At 42.5% G+C, this 16093-nt stretch overlaps 2 protein-coding genes across 2 annotated transcripts; one reads left to right on the forward strand and one right to left on the reverse strand.

Annotated features, from left to right (window-relative positions):
• Window positions 1-962: 962 nt before the first annotated feature.
• LOC149393078 (uncharacterized) lies at window positions 963-2079 on the reverse strand. The gene is made up of 2 exons (XM_089617897.1): window positions 1485-2079; window positions 963-1399 (listed from the first exon to the last, which is right to left on the reverse strand). Exons 1-2 carry the CDS (start codon window positions 2077-2079, stop codon window positions 963-965), a joined length of 1032 nt encoding a protein of 343 aa, XP_089474023.1.
• A 6840-nt stretch (window positions 2080-8919) lies between these two features.
• LOC149393079 (Acyl-CoA N-acyltransferase with RING/FYVE/PHD-type zinc finger protein) lies at window positions 8920-15024 on the forward strand. The gene is made up of 9 exons (XM_089616741.1): window positions 8920-9408; window positions 9737-11905; window positions 12046-12175; window positions 12279-12367; window positions 12683-12915; window positions 13152-13238; window positions 13363-13462; window positions 13566-13776; window positions 13881-15024. Exons 2-9 carry the CDS (start codon window positions 9737-9739, stop codon window positions 14585-14587), a joined length of 3726 nt encoding a protein of 1241 aa, XP_089472867.1. The 5' UTR covers window positions 8920-9408; the 3' UTR covers window positions 14588-15024.
• Window positions 15025-16093: the final 1069 nt, after the last annotated feature.

The following is a 16093-nucleotide window of genomic DNA, read 5'->3' on the forward strand; positions in this document are numbered from 1 at the left end:
ATAAACATTATTATACGAAAGTTCTTATCCGCCTTTATCAGAGCCGAATCGGGGACTATGGACCTAGTAATAGAAGCTTAACAAATCCGATGAAAAAGACGAAATAGTCCTTTCTCTTTTTCCATCGATTCGTCTAATCTTGGTCAAATATTCCACATTGTAAGCCAAGACTGAATTCTCCTTTAATACTAGAATTATATTTACTCATCGTGACGAGTGTCCACTGATATAGTCAGTTCGTGATCAAGATCCTCCAGGTTCAACCCGTGTCAAGAGAAGTCAATTTTTCCGTTATACTTCTCTTGATACATATCAGCCCTAAGCATTGTTGCTTCCTCAGCGAAAGATTCTTTCGAACGTTACTTACTTCGAAAGTGCTAGCAATCTATCGGTTATGGAATCAACCCTTAGGTGAGTGAACATTAACCTTCTTTCAGGAAGGCTGGATTCCGTATCTGTAAATCATTTCCCACTCGAATCATGCTCTGAGAAAACTCCCAAGACATAAGCTGTGATTAGCATGAATAGCCTTTTAGCGAATGAGTCAAAGAGCTCAGTAACATAACCCAGTGTCCATGATCACTTCAGGATTTAGATCAAGTCTCACTGTGACCATCATAGTGACCTCGGTTAGTGTGTCGTAACGGTCCTTAAACGGCACATCTACAACCAAGACCTGTCCAAGTCGTACACTTACCACAAGTGTAGAATGCTCCCACATAGTGATCAGCCTTCACCTATGTGTTCCACATATATGACTTTAGATATAGCTTTCCAGACGTATATCAGTCATCGACCATGTTTTAGCACACCGCCCGAACTCAGGTGCCCAGCACGTGACTCAGTTAGATACGGAGGCTATGGAAGATAGTTGTTATTGATTCTAATTGTTTAGAACTCAACCCACTAATCATATAATGCTAATAAAGTAATCTTATTATCGAATTTAGTAATCATTATCTTCAAGTGGTCAATATTCCCAACATTTTGAATATACCATCTACGAAGCTTCCTCCATCAACCAAGATTCTGGCTACTAGTTCGATGATCAAAGCATCGTCGTGGGGCCCATATAGCCTTTTGGTATCGTCTTCGTTGAATGAGATCGTGGTATCTTCTACCTTTCGGCACCCAGGTGACCTCGGTGTACCTTTAAGTTGACGCTGGTGTGCCTTAATTGAGTTTACGCTATCCCTGCAAAACTTTGAACCTCCCATGATATAGTCGATCCGGGGTTTTGCTTGGGGAACGTCGTTATTGTCCTCCTTTGCCCTTCCCCTTTTTGGGGAGGGATTTCCTCGGGTTCTGCTATTGTTAAATTCCTTCTTCTGGGGCGGTGGTCTCAGGTCGACATTCTTCAGCTCTCCATTTTTATACTTCTCAATAAGTACCTTCCGGGCTACGACACAATCCAGAGTGTCGTGTCCGTAATTTTTGTGGAAGTCGCAGTATTTTTTTCTTGTCACACGGCCATTTCGGGGTGCCTCCTTCGGAAACTCCCTCTTCGTTTACGTTAAAGGCATGTTCCGGAATGTTTGAAGGCTTCCCCCATTCATTGTTTCGGTATGGTCTCATTCCAGGTGTCCTGGCCATGGCCGGAACAGGTGTCATAGAAGGGACATTCCTTGGATTATGTTTCTTTGACAGGAGGGCCCTTTCTTCCTCAGCTTTCGCGTAGTTTGAGGCACGATGAATTGCATCCTCGATGGTGGGTGGTCTGTTTACGGTCATTTCCTCTCGGAATCTGGACTCGTGCCACAGTCCATTTTTTAGAGCGCTTAGAGCCGACTCTCCCTCCACAGAAGGGATTTTTGACATGACAGTCTTAAACCTTGTCATGAAGCTTTTCAGGGTTTCGTCTCGGGCTTGTTGGGTGTTCCATAGGTCTGCCATGGTCGTCTCATCTTCTACTAGCATCGAGTAGTGTTTGATGAACGCGGCCGACAGTTGTTGAAAAGAACTTATCGACCCTTCTTCGAGATGTGAAAACCAATCCAAGGCGCTTCCTGACAGGTTCTCGGCGAATAACTGGCAATACCCTGCTTCTCGCTCGTTATCTCGCAGACATGCTCGCCCCATCGCGATGCGAAAGGCTGTTATATATGCTTTCGGGTTGGAAGTACCAGAGTAGTTGGGGCGCCTGATCTTTCCGGTGTCTCCAACTCTGACTTAGGTAATACATGGAGCAAAAGGGGTTCGCCCAGTATCTGCCACCAGCCGATCGATCTCGGGGGCTGAGCTCGTGGCGTAGTGCATTCGGGAGTCTACAGCCCGGAACTTCTCCTCCACCATCTGACGGAAGGCGTTGAATGCGGGGTGATCATCCCTCGGGATTTCTACGGCGAATTGTTCTCCCCCAGTTCGGATTTCTCATCTCTGAGGGTTTCCTTCTTCCGGACGAACTACCGGCTCGAAATAGTTCGGTTCATCAGGAACTCTTTCCTCACGGGGGAGGTTGATGACTTGAGGAACATACCCAGGATGAGGGCCTCCCAGAGGCGGGGGCGGTAGGTCGCCTTGAGTCGGTCGAGCTCGCCAAACATTGGCCTCAACCTGTCCATCGAATTGGCCAATTCCGGCCATATTGCTAGGACCGGCCGAATCGGGCGACATGTGGATCCCGGAAAAGCTTAGTCGCCTCCCGGGTGGGGCGAACCTTCGTACGTTTGCGGTAGGCGGACCGGTCGAACTCAGCAGAATAGCTCGCTCATCGTCGAGCTGATCTTGAAGTGAAGATTGCGCAGCTGTCAAGCTATCGAGATGGGATCAGGTTGATCTCTGGAATTCGGCAGTGGTTTCAACGAGTTTCAGCAGAAGAGCCCGTGTCTCCGGATCGGCTCCAGAAACTGGGATTTCGTGCTCGCTGTTAGAAGACATCCTTTCAGATCCGATCTGTGTTCTTCAGCGTTAGGTTTCTGATAAGTTTCCCACAGACGGCGCCAAATTGTTGAGCCGATTTCTCGTCCCAACAATCTATACCAGATTTATTCGAATTGTCTCGTATATTTATTTATATGAATTAAGGGTCATCCGGCATTCTATGGCCTTGAAATCATTTATGCCCATCGCGGTCATCCGCGACCACCTAACCATCTGCAGCCACATATGCTTGGAATCACTTGCGGCCTTCTACGGTCACATGCAAACATCTGCGGTCTTATGTGGTACACAATTGAGTTTCGTCAAACATAAAATTGAACAATATCCAACTTTATCGAATCATCATCAAATTTAATAATATCACCAACAATAATTTGAAAAATATAAAACCAATCTTCAATCCAAACATTTATATGTTGGTGAAGCTGTACGATGACAAAGATAAAAGAAATAGGTCGTGCGGTGGCGAGATGATTTTCGTTGATGAAAACAAACGATGGCGACAATGTCGTGTGGTGGTTTGGTCGAACAATTTCTTGAGCCCTTTGGATTCTCGAAGAGTGATTTTAGGCCCATTCAAGACTAGGCACATGACCATTCCAAGCTTACCATGTATCCACAAAATGTTAAATCCAAAAAACGATTTACCATTTTGGTGTTAGAAATAGGGGAACCCGAGAACAACCATAGGCTCCCTACCAGTAACATTTTATCTCTTTGTGTGAAAAACTTCAAGAACAACCTAAAAGATTCCACTTAAAGATGCGGCGCAAGGAGATCTCCACGTGATGTCAAACCGTTTAGTTGTGTCTCTGAAGGTGCTATCGCGAAGGACATAGCGGACGAGCCACGATGAGCTCTTGGCCGACATAACACTGCAAACTCTTTGGCCGGCGTGCCACCGTAAGTCCAGCGCCTCGACGAGCTCTCGGCCAAAGAGAAACCGCGAAGTTCTTTGCTAGCGTGTCATTGCGAAGCCGTTGCAACGAGCCATTGGCTAGAAAGCCATGACGAGTCCTTTGTCGGTGGGAACACCGTGAGGCATCCCGCGATTATGAGTGCTTGACGAAGAGCCACGAATGCAGGTTCTCCTACAACTACTCACACACCTCTCGGCGACACATGGAATCCCGCCAAGAGACGACAATACCATCGGCGAGACGAGGAACCCCCCACGTGAACAAGGTCCCCACACAAAACCTCCTAGACGTCCACGTGACGCGACGAAGGAATCGCGGAGACAAGATCATTATCAAGACGCATGACTAAAAGAAGAGCCAAAAGGATAACAATGATACTCCAAAATAAAAGGCATATACTCGCACAAATGAACATTCACATGATGTAAGCGATGATTCACATAAACATACTCTCAAACAAGAAAGGTCCAGCAAAATTCGAAGGACATCTCACGACGCATGAAAGGCTGAGGCCCGAAAGAGCGCGAGATAGGCAGTTAAAATCCGACGAAAGCCGAAAGACATCTCACAAGGCGGGAGAGGTTAGGGCCTGAAAGAACGCCATAGAGACAGTCAAAATCCGGCAAAAACAGAAGTACATGTCACGATGTTAGAGAGGCTAAGGCCCAAAAGAACACGAGAGAGAAAGTCAAAATTCGGCGAAAGCCAAAGGACATCTAACAAGGCGGGAGAGGCTAAAGCCCGAAAGAACACCAGAGAGGCAGTCATATTCCGGTGAAAGTCGACTGACTTCTCTTGATGAGGCTAAGGCCTAACAATACGCGCGAGAGTCAGACAAGGTCCGACGAAAGCTGAAGGACACATCACGACGCGTGAGAGACTAAGGCCCAATAGCACGCGAGAGAGACAATCAAGGTTCTACGAAAGCCGAAGGATATCTCAGGACGCGGGAGACGCTAAGGTTCAAAAGAACGCATGAGAGACGGTCGAGTCCGGCGAGAGCCATGTTGAGCCGATTTCTCATCCCAACAATCTATACCAGATTTATTCGAATTGTCTCGTATATTTATTTATATGAATTAAGGGTCTCAGAATCCGATTATGAAGATTAAATCGAAATCCGAAAGAAATTAATAGATAATACGAATTTGAATACATAAAGAGCGAAATGAAATTCCTTTTATTGATTATTGAATGTAAACCTTACAAGAATATGAAATTCGAATGAGAATAAGCAGGAAAACTCCTAATAAAATGATGAATTCAGAGAAACATATGGTAATCTTTCAAGAAAAAATTCAGTAGTCGTAAAATGAAAATGGAACGAGATTTTATAGCGAGCTCGCTGATTCCATTGCCTCTTTAGATCGATACACGTGTACGTGCAGAGTCGGTCTTCGATCCTCCAGTCTCGCATATATCCCCATTTTTAGGCGATTTGACCGTTTCTTGGGAGACCACTCGTTTGGAATGATTGGCGGGACTGTCTAGGAACATTTATGAGCCCGGGTCGAGTTGGGATTCGTCCTTTGATGAAGTATTCCTTGCTATTGTCTTGAGCCGATCTCGCCTGTGCCTAGGATATTTAGGCCGAACTAACGATTATCTCGAGTCCCATTTGAGCCGAACTTGCCTTGGGCTTAGTTGGTCCAATTCGCCTGGTGGAAGGGAGAGATATCCACTCCCACAAGCCATATCGAGACAACTTCAACGATTCGGAGACAAGTCAACAAAAAAACTTAAATTCGTACCCCTCGTGGTCTGGACGATCACGCCAAAAAGCTCAAAGTCAAATCCCTCGCGATCCAGACGAGCACGACTCCAAAAATTCTAAAGTCAAGACGCCAATTCCATTAAGGAAAAAGTAAAAGAAAAGACAACCCTCAAGCAATTAAATTTCTCGCACAACAAGTCACACGAGAAAGTGAGGATTAATGTAGGGCCAAATTTTTCCTAAGCTCAAAAAGGAGTTGGGCCTCATGGCCATAAGCAAAACACAGTATAAAAGGAAAAAAAAACATCTTCATGACGCAAACAAAAGAAAACTCTTCTTCCACTCCGATTCCTGAGCGAACTACGATGAGCCAATCTCCACACAATTGCGAAACCCAGCGTCGGAGAACCACGGCAAGCCATTATGAAGTCCGAGGAGGGAACCACCAACATTCTGTGGCCGGCGAGTTTGAGAGCGACGAGTCCCCACGAAGCACGTGGTCGGCGAGTCACTGGCGAGTCGGAAAGCGACGAGTCCTCACGGAGCACGTGGTCGGCTAATCACTACGAGCCCGAGATCGACAAGCCCCCTATGAATCACGTGACCGAGAGCCCCCGCGAGCACGAGACCGACGAGCCATCGTGAGTCCAAGACCGAAGAGCCCCTGTGAAGCACGTGACCGGTGAACCACCGTGAGCCCGAGAGCATTGATCCACTGCGAAGCACGTGGTTGGAAAACCACTGTGAGTTCGAGACCGTCGACCCACTGCGAAGAACGTGGACGGTGAACCACCGCGAGTCCAAGACCGATGATCCACCGCGAAACAAGTGGATGACGAGCCACATCGGACATTTCGATGAGGCGACGGGCCACGACAGACACTCCAACGGACTACTCGGCGAGGCGATGAGACACGAGGTGAAGTCCCCGAAGGACCACTTAACGAGGCGAAGAGCCACGAGACGGAGTCCCCGACGGACCACTCGGCAAGACGACGAGGCTCGAATCATGAGATAGAGTCCCCGAAAGACCCTCGACAAGGCGACGAGCCACGAGACGGAGTCCCCGACGGACCACTCGACGAGGCGACGAGCTATGATACGGAGTCCTTGATGGACCACTCGGCAAGGTGACAATGCCCGAACTACGAGGCCGAGTACCCGAAGGATCACTCGACGAGGCGATGAGTCACGAGAGGGCGTCCCCGACCGACCACTCGGGGAGGTGACGAGGCCCGAACCACGAGACCGAGTCCCTGAAAAACCACTCGACAAGGCGACGAGTCATGGGGCGGAGTCTCTGAAAAATCACTCGGCCAGGCAACGAGGCTCGAATCACGAGACAACGTCTCCGGCAGATCCATCGGCGAGACAGATAAGCCTAACATATAAAATATGAACATAAGAGAAGTACTCGGCGAGACGACGAGCCACGAGACGGGGGAGTCTCTGACGTACCACTCGGTGAGGTGAAGAACTACGAGACGGAGTCCACGAAAGACCACTAGGCAAGGCGACGACGAGTCATTATCTGGCGAGCCATCTCGAAGCCACACATCACAATGAACCAAGGCCTGAGAACCACTACGATCCCAAGGCCAGCGAGCCTCCACGTGTCCTAGGCCGATGAGCCTACGCGACCGGCGAGCTATCGCGATCCCAAGGCGGACGAGCCATCACGACACCAAGGCCACCGCTATCAAAACTAAGTAGTCATTTTTTCTCTTAAAACCCATTTGAGACCAAACAAAGATAACTAAAACAAGGCCACCAAACTCATTCAATATTACACAAAAAATAAAAAACCAAACACAAAAGAGGAATAATCTACTTCCATAATGAGAGAAGAAATATTTACTTTCTCTCACAAACAAATGCTAACCACGCCAAATTATATTACCTCTTTTAAAAGTGTCCAAGAGTTTGAAAAATCGATTCTCATGCCCTTCACTTAATAAGAAGAATATCCCACCATGCGCATCACATTTTCTTAGGAATCAAGAACGAAGAACATATTCCCGACGAGGGACAAGGCGGAGCACCACCACCACACTCAAACCATATTTGGGTTCTTCGTCCAAAACGCGATTCAAAGATTCCTTTGAAGCTCTCGGACGTTTTGAGCATTGTCTTAAACTACTTTGAACCTTTGGAATCTTGAAGAGTGATTTTAGGTCCATTCAAGACTAGACACGTGATCATTTCAAGCACACCACATGTCCAGAAAATGTTAAATCCAAAAAACACTTAAGAGTAGCCATTATCGGTTATAGCTACATTGTTTGTTGGGGAAGATGAGATTGGAGATATGGTAGTAAGTGAGGTAGAGAATTGAAAGTGAGAAGATTAGGGATATCATGGAGAAGATTGTAGCTAGCGAGAATATGAGCTCGAAGCTCGATTATCAAAAGTCCTAGAAAGTGATGTTTCTGTTCTTTTTTCATCGCTATTTTTTTTTTGTATGTGTATTTGTGTTAAGAGATATTTTCAATAAGCAGTTGTGAATTTTGGTGTCTTTTTAGGGCCTAGATATTTAATTTGAAGTTTTTTATTATTATTGAAAATGATATGCATATAACTAATTCAATAAAAAAAATTATAAGTCATTTTTAAATCTAAAATAACGACCTGAATAAAAAAAGTTATGATACAACTAAAACATAACATCATCAAATATTTTCACTGTCGAAAAAAATGCTTAAGTATATAAGTATAAACTTAACAAAATATTGGATAATTTAATTATATTGCATTTTTTTTTTGAAAAATATCAACAGTATCTCTTATGTTTAATCGAAGTGTGTGATTTAACCTCCCAGCTGTTAGAAATATCAAGCATCAACTTACATTTTTAAATTTTTTTGGTGTTTTAATCCGATATCTGCGATTTCTCTCTCCCTTCAGTTTATGCTATATTGCAAATACCACGTTTTTCGTTTATTTTTATAACAAAAAATTTGGAATTCTTAAAAATACATTTAATGAAATAACTCTTTATTTTTTATTTTACATATAAAAAAATTAAATCAAAATATTCTTCATAAAAAATTAAGGATTTTTTTAAGAACGAGAGGTTTTGATTTTTTTTTTAATAATAAAATAGTTAATAAATATTTATTTTATTAATAGAATTTTGTTCAATTTTTTTATTTAAAAAAACACAAAACTGTAATATTTGCGATATAACATATTTTTAGAAGAGGTCTGCGTTATTTATATTAAACTGAAAATAAATATCGATATTTTTAGAAATTATAAAAATAAATTATGCATTTCGATTAAACATAGATATTTTATTACATACCATATAGGAGTGATATTTTATTTATTTTTTCTTTCCATATCGTGCCGCAAAATATTTTATCTAAATATTTATTCTAACCGCTTTCTTATAATTTTTATCTTCACGTCCTTTTTTGTTGTTATTATTTTCAGTTCAACCCATAGTCATGTTAATTTGCAGTGGAGGAAAATGACAGTCGCTTTGATAAATCCCTAGAACACAAACAACACGCCTGAACTCTCTCTACCTCCCTCCGAATCTCACACAAAGAGAGCTCTGATTCCCAATCGGAAAGTCCAAACCCCTAATCCTACCATTTCCCTCTCGCTCATCGTGTTCTCTCCCCGGGTCCATCGGTGTTTTTTTTTTTTTTTTTTGCCTAGACTCGTATGCTCTGTTGATTTCTAGATTTCGATCCTTTCATCTTCGGAGGATTTGGACACCGGCGATCAAATGCACGAGTTGAATCCGCTCTCCCAGTGTCTCTCGGTTCAAATTAAGCCGAGTTTGTGCTGAATTATTTCGATAAATCCCAGATCCGCCGGAATTCAGCCCGGCCAGGTATCCGGCGATCCGAGATAGATCATCGCTGAAGCAATTCGTAACTTAAGGTAAATTTTTGTTTCCATTGTTATCTAATTAAAAAGGTAAAGTAATGTTTCCCTTGTGATCTGATGAAAAAGGTGTAATTGACAAACCTCGAGACTTGTAACTAACAGGCTTCACGAAGTTGTAGTTGGGTCACAGAAGTAAAAATGAATTTTTAAGTACTTGATTGAGTTGAATTTGGACACTCTGTACAGTCTATTCAACGACATAGTAATATGATACAGTTAAGAGAATATGAGCTTAATAATTAGATCATGTATTACTTCTGGGATTGCAAGAAGTTGATGCTTTTTTTCTTTTGTGTGTGTGTGTGTGTGGGGGTCTGTGTAGATGGAAGAAGGTGTGAGATCTGGGAGTTCTTCAGAGATTGTGGTGAAGAAAAAGAACACGTCAGGGTGCTTGGTTGTGAGAAGAAAAGGGGATGCTTTGGCCGGCGGTCATGTATCTTCGGAAAACCGAAAGGTATACATGTCCAAGAAGGAGAAAAAGCGAAGGATGCTTTTGAGTGATTCGGGGTCCAGTGACGAGATATTGGGTGCTCCTCGCAGAAGAGTGGGTCCCGAGACTGTTCGAGTTTGCAATGATTTGACTGTTTTCGGGAAGAACGATGCAGAAGAGAATGATTTTGGTAGGAAGAGGGAGCGATCTGATGGGTTTCGGCGTAACGGGGATGGATTTTTCGGTAGTAATGGTGTGGACGAGAGTGAGAGGAAGAGAAGTAAATTGGATGTGTTTGACTTTGATGAGTACGATAGCATGGATGGAAGGATGGGTAATCCGTACTATGATGAGCGCGATGTTGCTTTTGGGGGAAGAAGGTTTCAAGGAGCGATGCAAAGTGGTCGAAGTGTCTTCGAGAGGGAATTCGAAGCTGGGTCGAGCAGACATGTGGTTGACGAAAGAAAGAACGCATATTTTGAAAGAGTTTGCAGTATGAACCGGGGAAATCATTCTGGTAAGAGCAGGTTCGAGAATAATAAGTTTGCTGGTAGTTCAGATCAAGCAATAAGGCTTCAAGGGAAAAACGGTGTATTGAAGGTCCTGGTGAACAAGAAAAGGGTTACGAACGGGTCGCATGAAAAGTACAAGTTCCACCACAAAGCCGAGGAACAACTTAAAGCTCCGAGAGCGGAGAGTAGTGTCAGAAAGATTGTTAGAGCTCCTTTCTATCCGGAAGAAAAGACTCCCGAGAAACCTCAACCTGTTGTTAGGCCTGAGAAGAAACATGCGAATTCACGGAAGTCCTTGCCCGCTAAAAACAGCCGGAGGCCCGATTGGGATTCAGAAGACAGTGATGCATCGCTGAGGCCAGAGGCAGAGAATGTCGTCAGAGTGTTGAGGAGGCCAAGCGTCGAGCATGAAGCTTCACCTTCATGTGACAAAATTACTCCAACCCAAAATAAAGAAGGAAAAGTCAAACGTGGCAGTGGCACAGAGAAGCAAAAACTTCGTGAAAAGATTAGGGGTATGCTCGTGGAAGCGGGCTGGACGATCGATTACAGGCCTCGTAGGAATAGAGACTATCTAGACGCAGTTTACATCAACCCATCAGGAACAGCTTACTGGTCTATTATCAAGGCATACGAGGCATTTCAAAAGCAAGTAAACGAGGAGGACAATGAGCCCAAACCTAGTGCCGAGGGTTCAGCGGTCAAACTCATAGCTGAGGAAGATCTTTGCCAATTGACAAGAAAAACCAGAAAGAAGATGGAGAAAGAAATGAAGAACAAGCAACGTTATGGAAGTGACTACGATACCGGAAAACAAACTCGTGTGAAGCGGTCTGCAAGCAAGAAGCATGACTCGGAGAGCTTGGAGAGTTCTAGTCACGATGAGAAACTAAGCTCTTTTATAAAGCAAGGGGGCAAATCGTTCAAGAGTAGAATGAGCGAAAATGGTTTTTCCGTTGCAAACTCCAACGGCAGAGATGCGCAGGAGACTGATGAAAGGCAGGCTTCTGGATCCAATTCTCATATTCTGCATGGAAGGAAAAGCAGAAAGTTGGGAAGGTGTACTTTGCTTGTCCGTGGCTCTAACAAGGGGCAAAATGCTGAAACCGATGGCTTTGTTCCGTATTCTGGAAAAAGGACAGTGCTTTCCTGGATGATTGACTGTGGTGCCGTGCAGTTGAGCCAAAAAGTACAGTACAAGAATCGTCGGAGGACGCGAGTAATGCAAGAAGGCTGGATTACTAGAGACGGAATTCATTGTGGTTGTTGTAGTAAAATTCTCAACATTTCAAAATTTGAGTTGCACGCTGCAACTACACTGCGACAAGCGTATCAAAACATATATTTGGAGTCGGGGGATTCTCTTTTAGACTGCCTGATTGATGCTTGGAGTAAACAAGAGGGCTTGGAACATGTGGGCTTTCACTCTGTAAACATCGACGGTGATGATCCAAATGATGATACATGTGGCATTTGTGGAGATGGTGGAGACTTGATCTGTTGTGATGGTTGTCCATCGACGTTTCATCAGGCTTGTTTGGACATCGAGGTACTTCCCGAAACCAATCTGTACACGTGATTACTTTGGTTTTGTTTTGCCATGTTTGTTGTATCGTTCTACTGAGTATGTTTCTTCCAGGAATGTCTGGATTATTACAGTGGTGAATTGACTATGAATTCTTATCTCAGATGCTTCCTCCTGGAGACTGGCATTGTCCTAATTGTACGTGCAAATTTTGTGGAATTGCCGATGTGTCCCTTGCAGAAGAGGGTGATTTAACTTCTACATTGCCCAGTTGTGGTCTCTGTGAGAAAAAATGTAAATGACTTGTGCTTTAAACATAACTTCTCTACAGCTACTTATTTTACTTTCTTATGCCCTTCCCCGCACCATGTTTATTTATTTTTCTGTGCTGTTATAGATCATGAATCATGTGTTCAAGATTTAGACGCAAGTTCTGTTGATTCCAGTAGCACAGACCCTTCTTTTTGTGGGCTGAAATGCAAAGAGGTACGCATAATTACCGTGTGGAAGAGTGTTTTACATCTATGCTTTCAGCTCTCTCTGTATTAAATACGCTTCTCAATGTTTATGGCATTTAAACATGGGTGAAAATGCAATTCATTGCTTGCTATACGGTCGCCAACTATTGTACTATTGTTAATATTACGTCTAAATCTCATATGTTTATAATAAAATGTATACTTCCAGTTTAATTTCCTGCAAATATATTTTGCTTCTAAGTTCGACAAAAAAAACCCATGTGCATTGCTCAGGGAGTTTTGCACACTATAGTAATTTTTTCATTTTCCTTTTTCTATGTAGCTCTATGAGCATTTGCATAGGTTAGTTGGTGTCAAACATGATCTGGAAGCTGGGTTTTCATGGTCACTCGTTCGTCGAACAGACATAGACAAGAGTGCTCATCGGGTTCCTCAGAGAGTGGAGTGCAACTCTAAGTTGGCTGTTGCCATGACTGTTATGGATGAATGTTTCTTACCAATTGTTGACCGCAGGAGTGGGATCAATTTAATTCGTAATGTCCTTTATAATTGTGGGTAAGTACTAGTTTCGTGTCTTGCTAATCAATTTAACTGATGGTCTACCTGGTAGCTGTCCTGTTTCATCATTTTTAGATCTTATTCAGTTTCATCCTTGCTTTTCATGCTGTCTACACTATTTGGTAGCTTATCCAGTAGAAGGGTTTTGACATTTCAAGCATACTATAAATCAGATGACCAAAGTTGTGGATCTGTTATTGAATTTGTTATTTTTTTCTTTTGGCTTCACACAGATCGAACTTTAATAGGCTGAAATATACTGGTTTCTATACTGCTATTTTGGAGAGGGGTGATGAAATTGTTTGTGCAGCGTCTATCAGGTACTGATATTCATACTAATATTGCTTTGAAAATTTTGTTTGCCTGGTATTGTTGACCTTTGAACAGATTTTATATATTCAGTTCTTGACTGCTTGAGTAAAAATGGATTTGATTCTTTGTTAGGTTCCATGGGACTCAGTTAGCCGAGATGCCATTCATTGGAACCCGACATATCTATAGGCGTCAAGGGATGTGCCGTAAGCTCTTTAGTGTCATAGAGTCGGTAAGTTCTTGGAAATCTTCCCCTCCTTTTTCTTTTCTCGAAATCTACATTTTAACTGCATTCTTCTATTTCATGTGCTCAATTGTGCCTCTTGTACTTCCAGGTTCTGTGTTCTCTGAAGGTTGAGAAGTTGGTTATTCCTGCAATTTCGGAACTCACACAGACGTGGACAGAAGTTTTTGGTTTCACTCCTGTCGAGGAAGCTCTCAAACATGAAATGCGATTTATGAATATGTTGGTGTTCCCCGGAATAGACATGCTACAAAAGATACTAGGGGAACAAGAACACGAGGCTAACATCGCTATTGAAAAAGGTTATTATTGCATGTGCTGTCTACTCACCATTTACCTCGTGTGTATTACTTGTTGCCTATATATATAATTTTTTTTTTTTTTAAATATTAATTTCTACTTGTAGATACAAAAGAACTGGAAAGCGGAGAGGAACAAGGTAGTCAGCCAGAGGTGGCAGTGAAACCGGATATCGATTCCCCGACTAGGAGTGATTCCGAAGGACGTGATGGTACCGAATTGAAACATGTCATCATGAAAACCGAGGAAGTCGCTGAAGTTGAGTCTGGTTCCGAAGGTGAAGATGCGAATAAGGACATTGATGTCTCCGATGCCGAGGATGCCCGGGCAAGTGTCAAACCAGAAGTTCAGTCCCCAACTGGGACCGATATTCAAGAGACACCAAAGGAAGATATCAGAGTGGAGTCTGGTTCTGTAGGCCTTAATGTGTGTAACGCTAAACCAGAAGCTTCTCCAGAGTCTATTGGGCCAGAAATTTCGAGACCCGAAGATGTACTGACCGAGAACAAACCCTTGCCGGACCTTGTCCTTGAAGATGTGATCGTGCCGCCGAGTGTTTCATCTAATGTCACTCCGGAGCCTGAGAATCCAGAGCCCGTGGGTTCTTTTTCCGGCTCCTTTTCAGAAATGACATCTGATTCGAGAAATCCGCTGCCCTTAAAGGCGACCCATGATGATGTGGTGACGGAGGACGATCCCTTGCCAAATCCGGACCCCAAACTTGTGACAAATGTTTCTTCAAACGGTTCTCTGAAAGTTCCGAACCTGGAGAATTCGGAACCTATCAATAAAGAATTTGAAGCCTATCAATAAAGGAACAACGGGTGATATCCCCGTGGAGGACAGATAATTGAGTCTACATCCCAGTAAGGTCTATAGCTGTATTTCTATCAGTATCGCTTGAAAATCTTCTCTTTTTTTTTTTTTTTTTTTTTTTTTTTTTTTTTGTAATATAGTTGTCAATTTTATATCTTTTTGTTTAGATATCTGACAGGTCATAGGCATGATAGGTTTATGGAAACTTGTAAAAGTGTTAGTTTAGTTTCGCTGCTTTACATACATGGCACAGCTGAGAGCTAAGGTCTTCTATTTAGGGTCTTGTAATGTTGTCATTAATTCCTACATTTTTTTTTGTTGTGCATGGACTACACTAAACTTAATCCCACTGATTTGGTGGAATAGAAATTTTACTTCGTGTATTCTCTTGATAAATGTTTTTTTTTCTGGCCCCTCATTATAAGGTCTTTCTATTTTGGGTCTCGTCTCGTTAAATGTTGGATTTTGTTGAGGTTGTGAATTTTTTGATTTAGAACGTCGGGATTGGGAAGATAGATGAAGAAAAGACATCTTTTGTCATGTGTGAATTGAGAGGTGTGACTAAATAAGTGTTGGTGGGGTGTATTTATATAAGAAAATTATTTGAGTTAGATAGTTAATTTTTTTTTTCCGGACCCCTAACAGTCATATACAGTTAAAATATTTGTGTCCTTAGATATCCAACGGTAATAATAATATGGGGTTCAACAAACTTTTCCAATTTAATATGGTCCATCCAACTTCTCCACTTAACCTCATGCAAAAAAAAAAAAAAAAAAACTTTTTCATATTAATTGTTTGTAGTTCGAACGGTTCAAATCCCAAGAAAATCTTTTTGGACACCGTCCGTCCAACAAATCTCGTCCAAATGCGCATGATTGACAATGGAAAATAGCTCAACCGTTTTGAGAACTAATGAGTTGAAAGCATTTTGGTGTCTAAAGTATTTTAGTTTAAGAAAAATTAGTTGATTAAGCCACTTCAAACGTTGTAATTGTAATCTAGCATACGTTTCGCACAATTTTCAACTCTAGTCCAAATTGACGACATGTCAGAATTATGTAAGACGCTAGTTACGAATTTAACCTTGGCTTGAATAATGAGAATATTGTAGCCCACGATATCCCAGTTTGGCTAACGATTGGCAGAAGTAACCACAGAGGATATCATTTTATTCGGATATCCCAGTTTTTAGGGATTTTAATTTATTTGGTTTTAAAGTTAAAAATTTGAAATATATCGCTCACAGTGTAAATTTTTGTAAATTTTTGTTAATCTCAATTCGGGCAAACCTGAGCTACTGTTTTGTACTCTTAAGTATAAACATAAGGGTAAATCTGATATTTTATATCGGTAAATTTTGGTAATTGGCTAGATTGTAAAATTTACCAAACGCGGGCTAGAAACCAAAAACCACGTTTCAACATGACCACATTGTCAGTTTGCCCTTAGTTTAAAGTAAATATGTTGTTTCTTTGCAAGTAAAGTAACCGTCACATGCCT

Source organism: Urtica dioica, chromosome 6, assembly GCF_054948205.1.
Source record: "Urtica dioica subsp. dioica isolate 48M chromosome 6, U.dioica_male_clone48M_v1_H2, whole genome shotgun sequence".
Taxonomy (NCBI): Eukaryota; Viridiplantae; Streptophyta; class Magnoliopsida; order Rosales; family Urticaceae; genus Urtica; species Urtica dioica.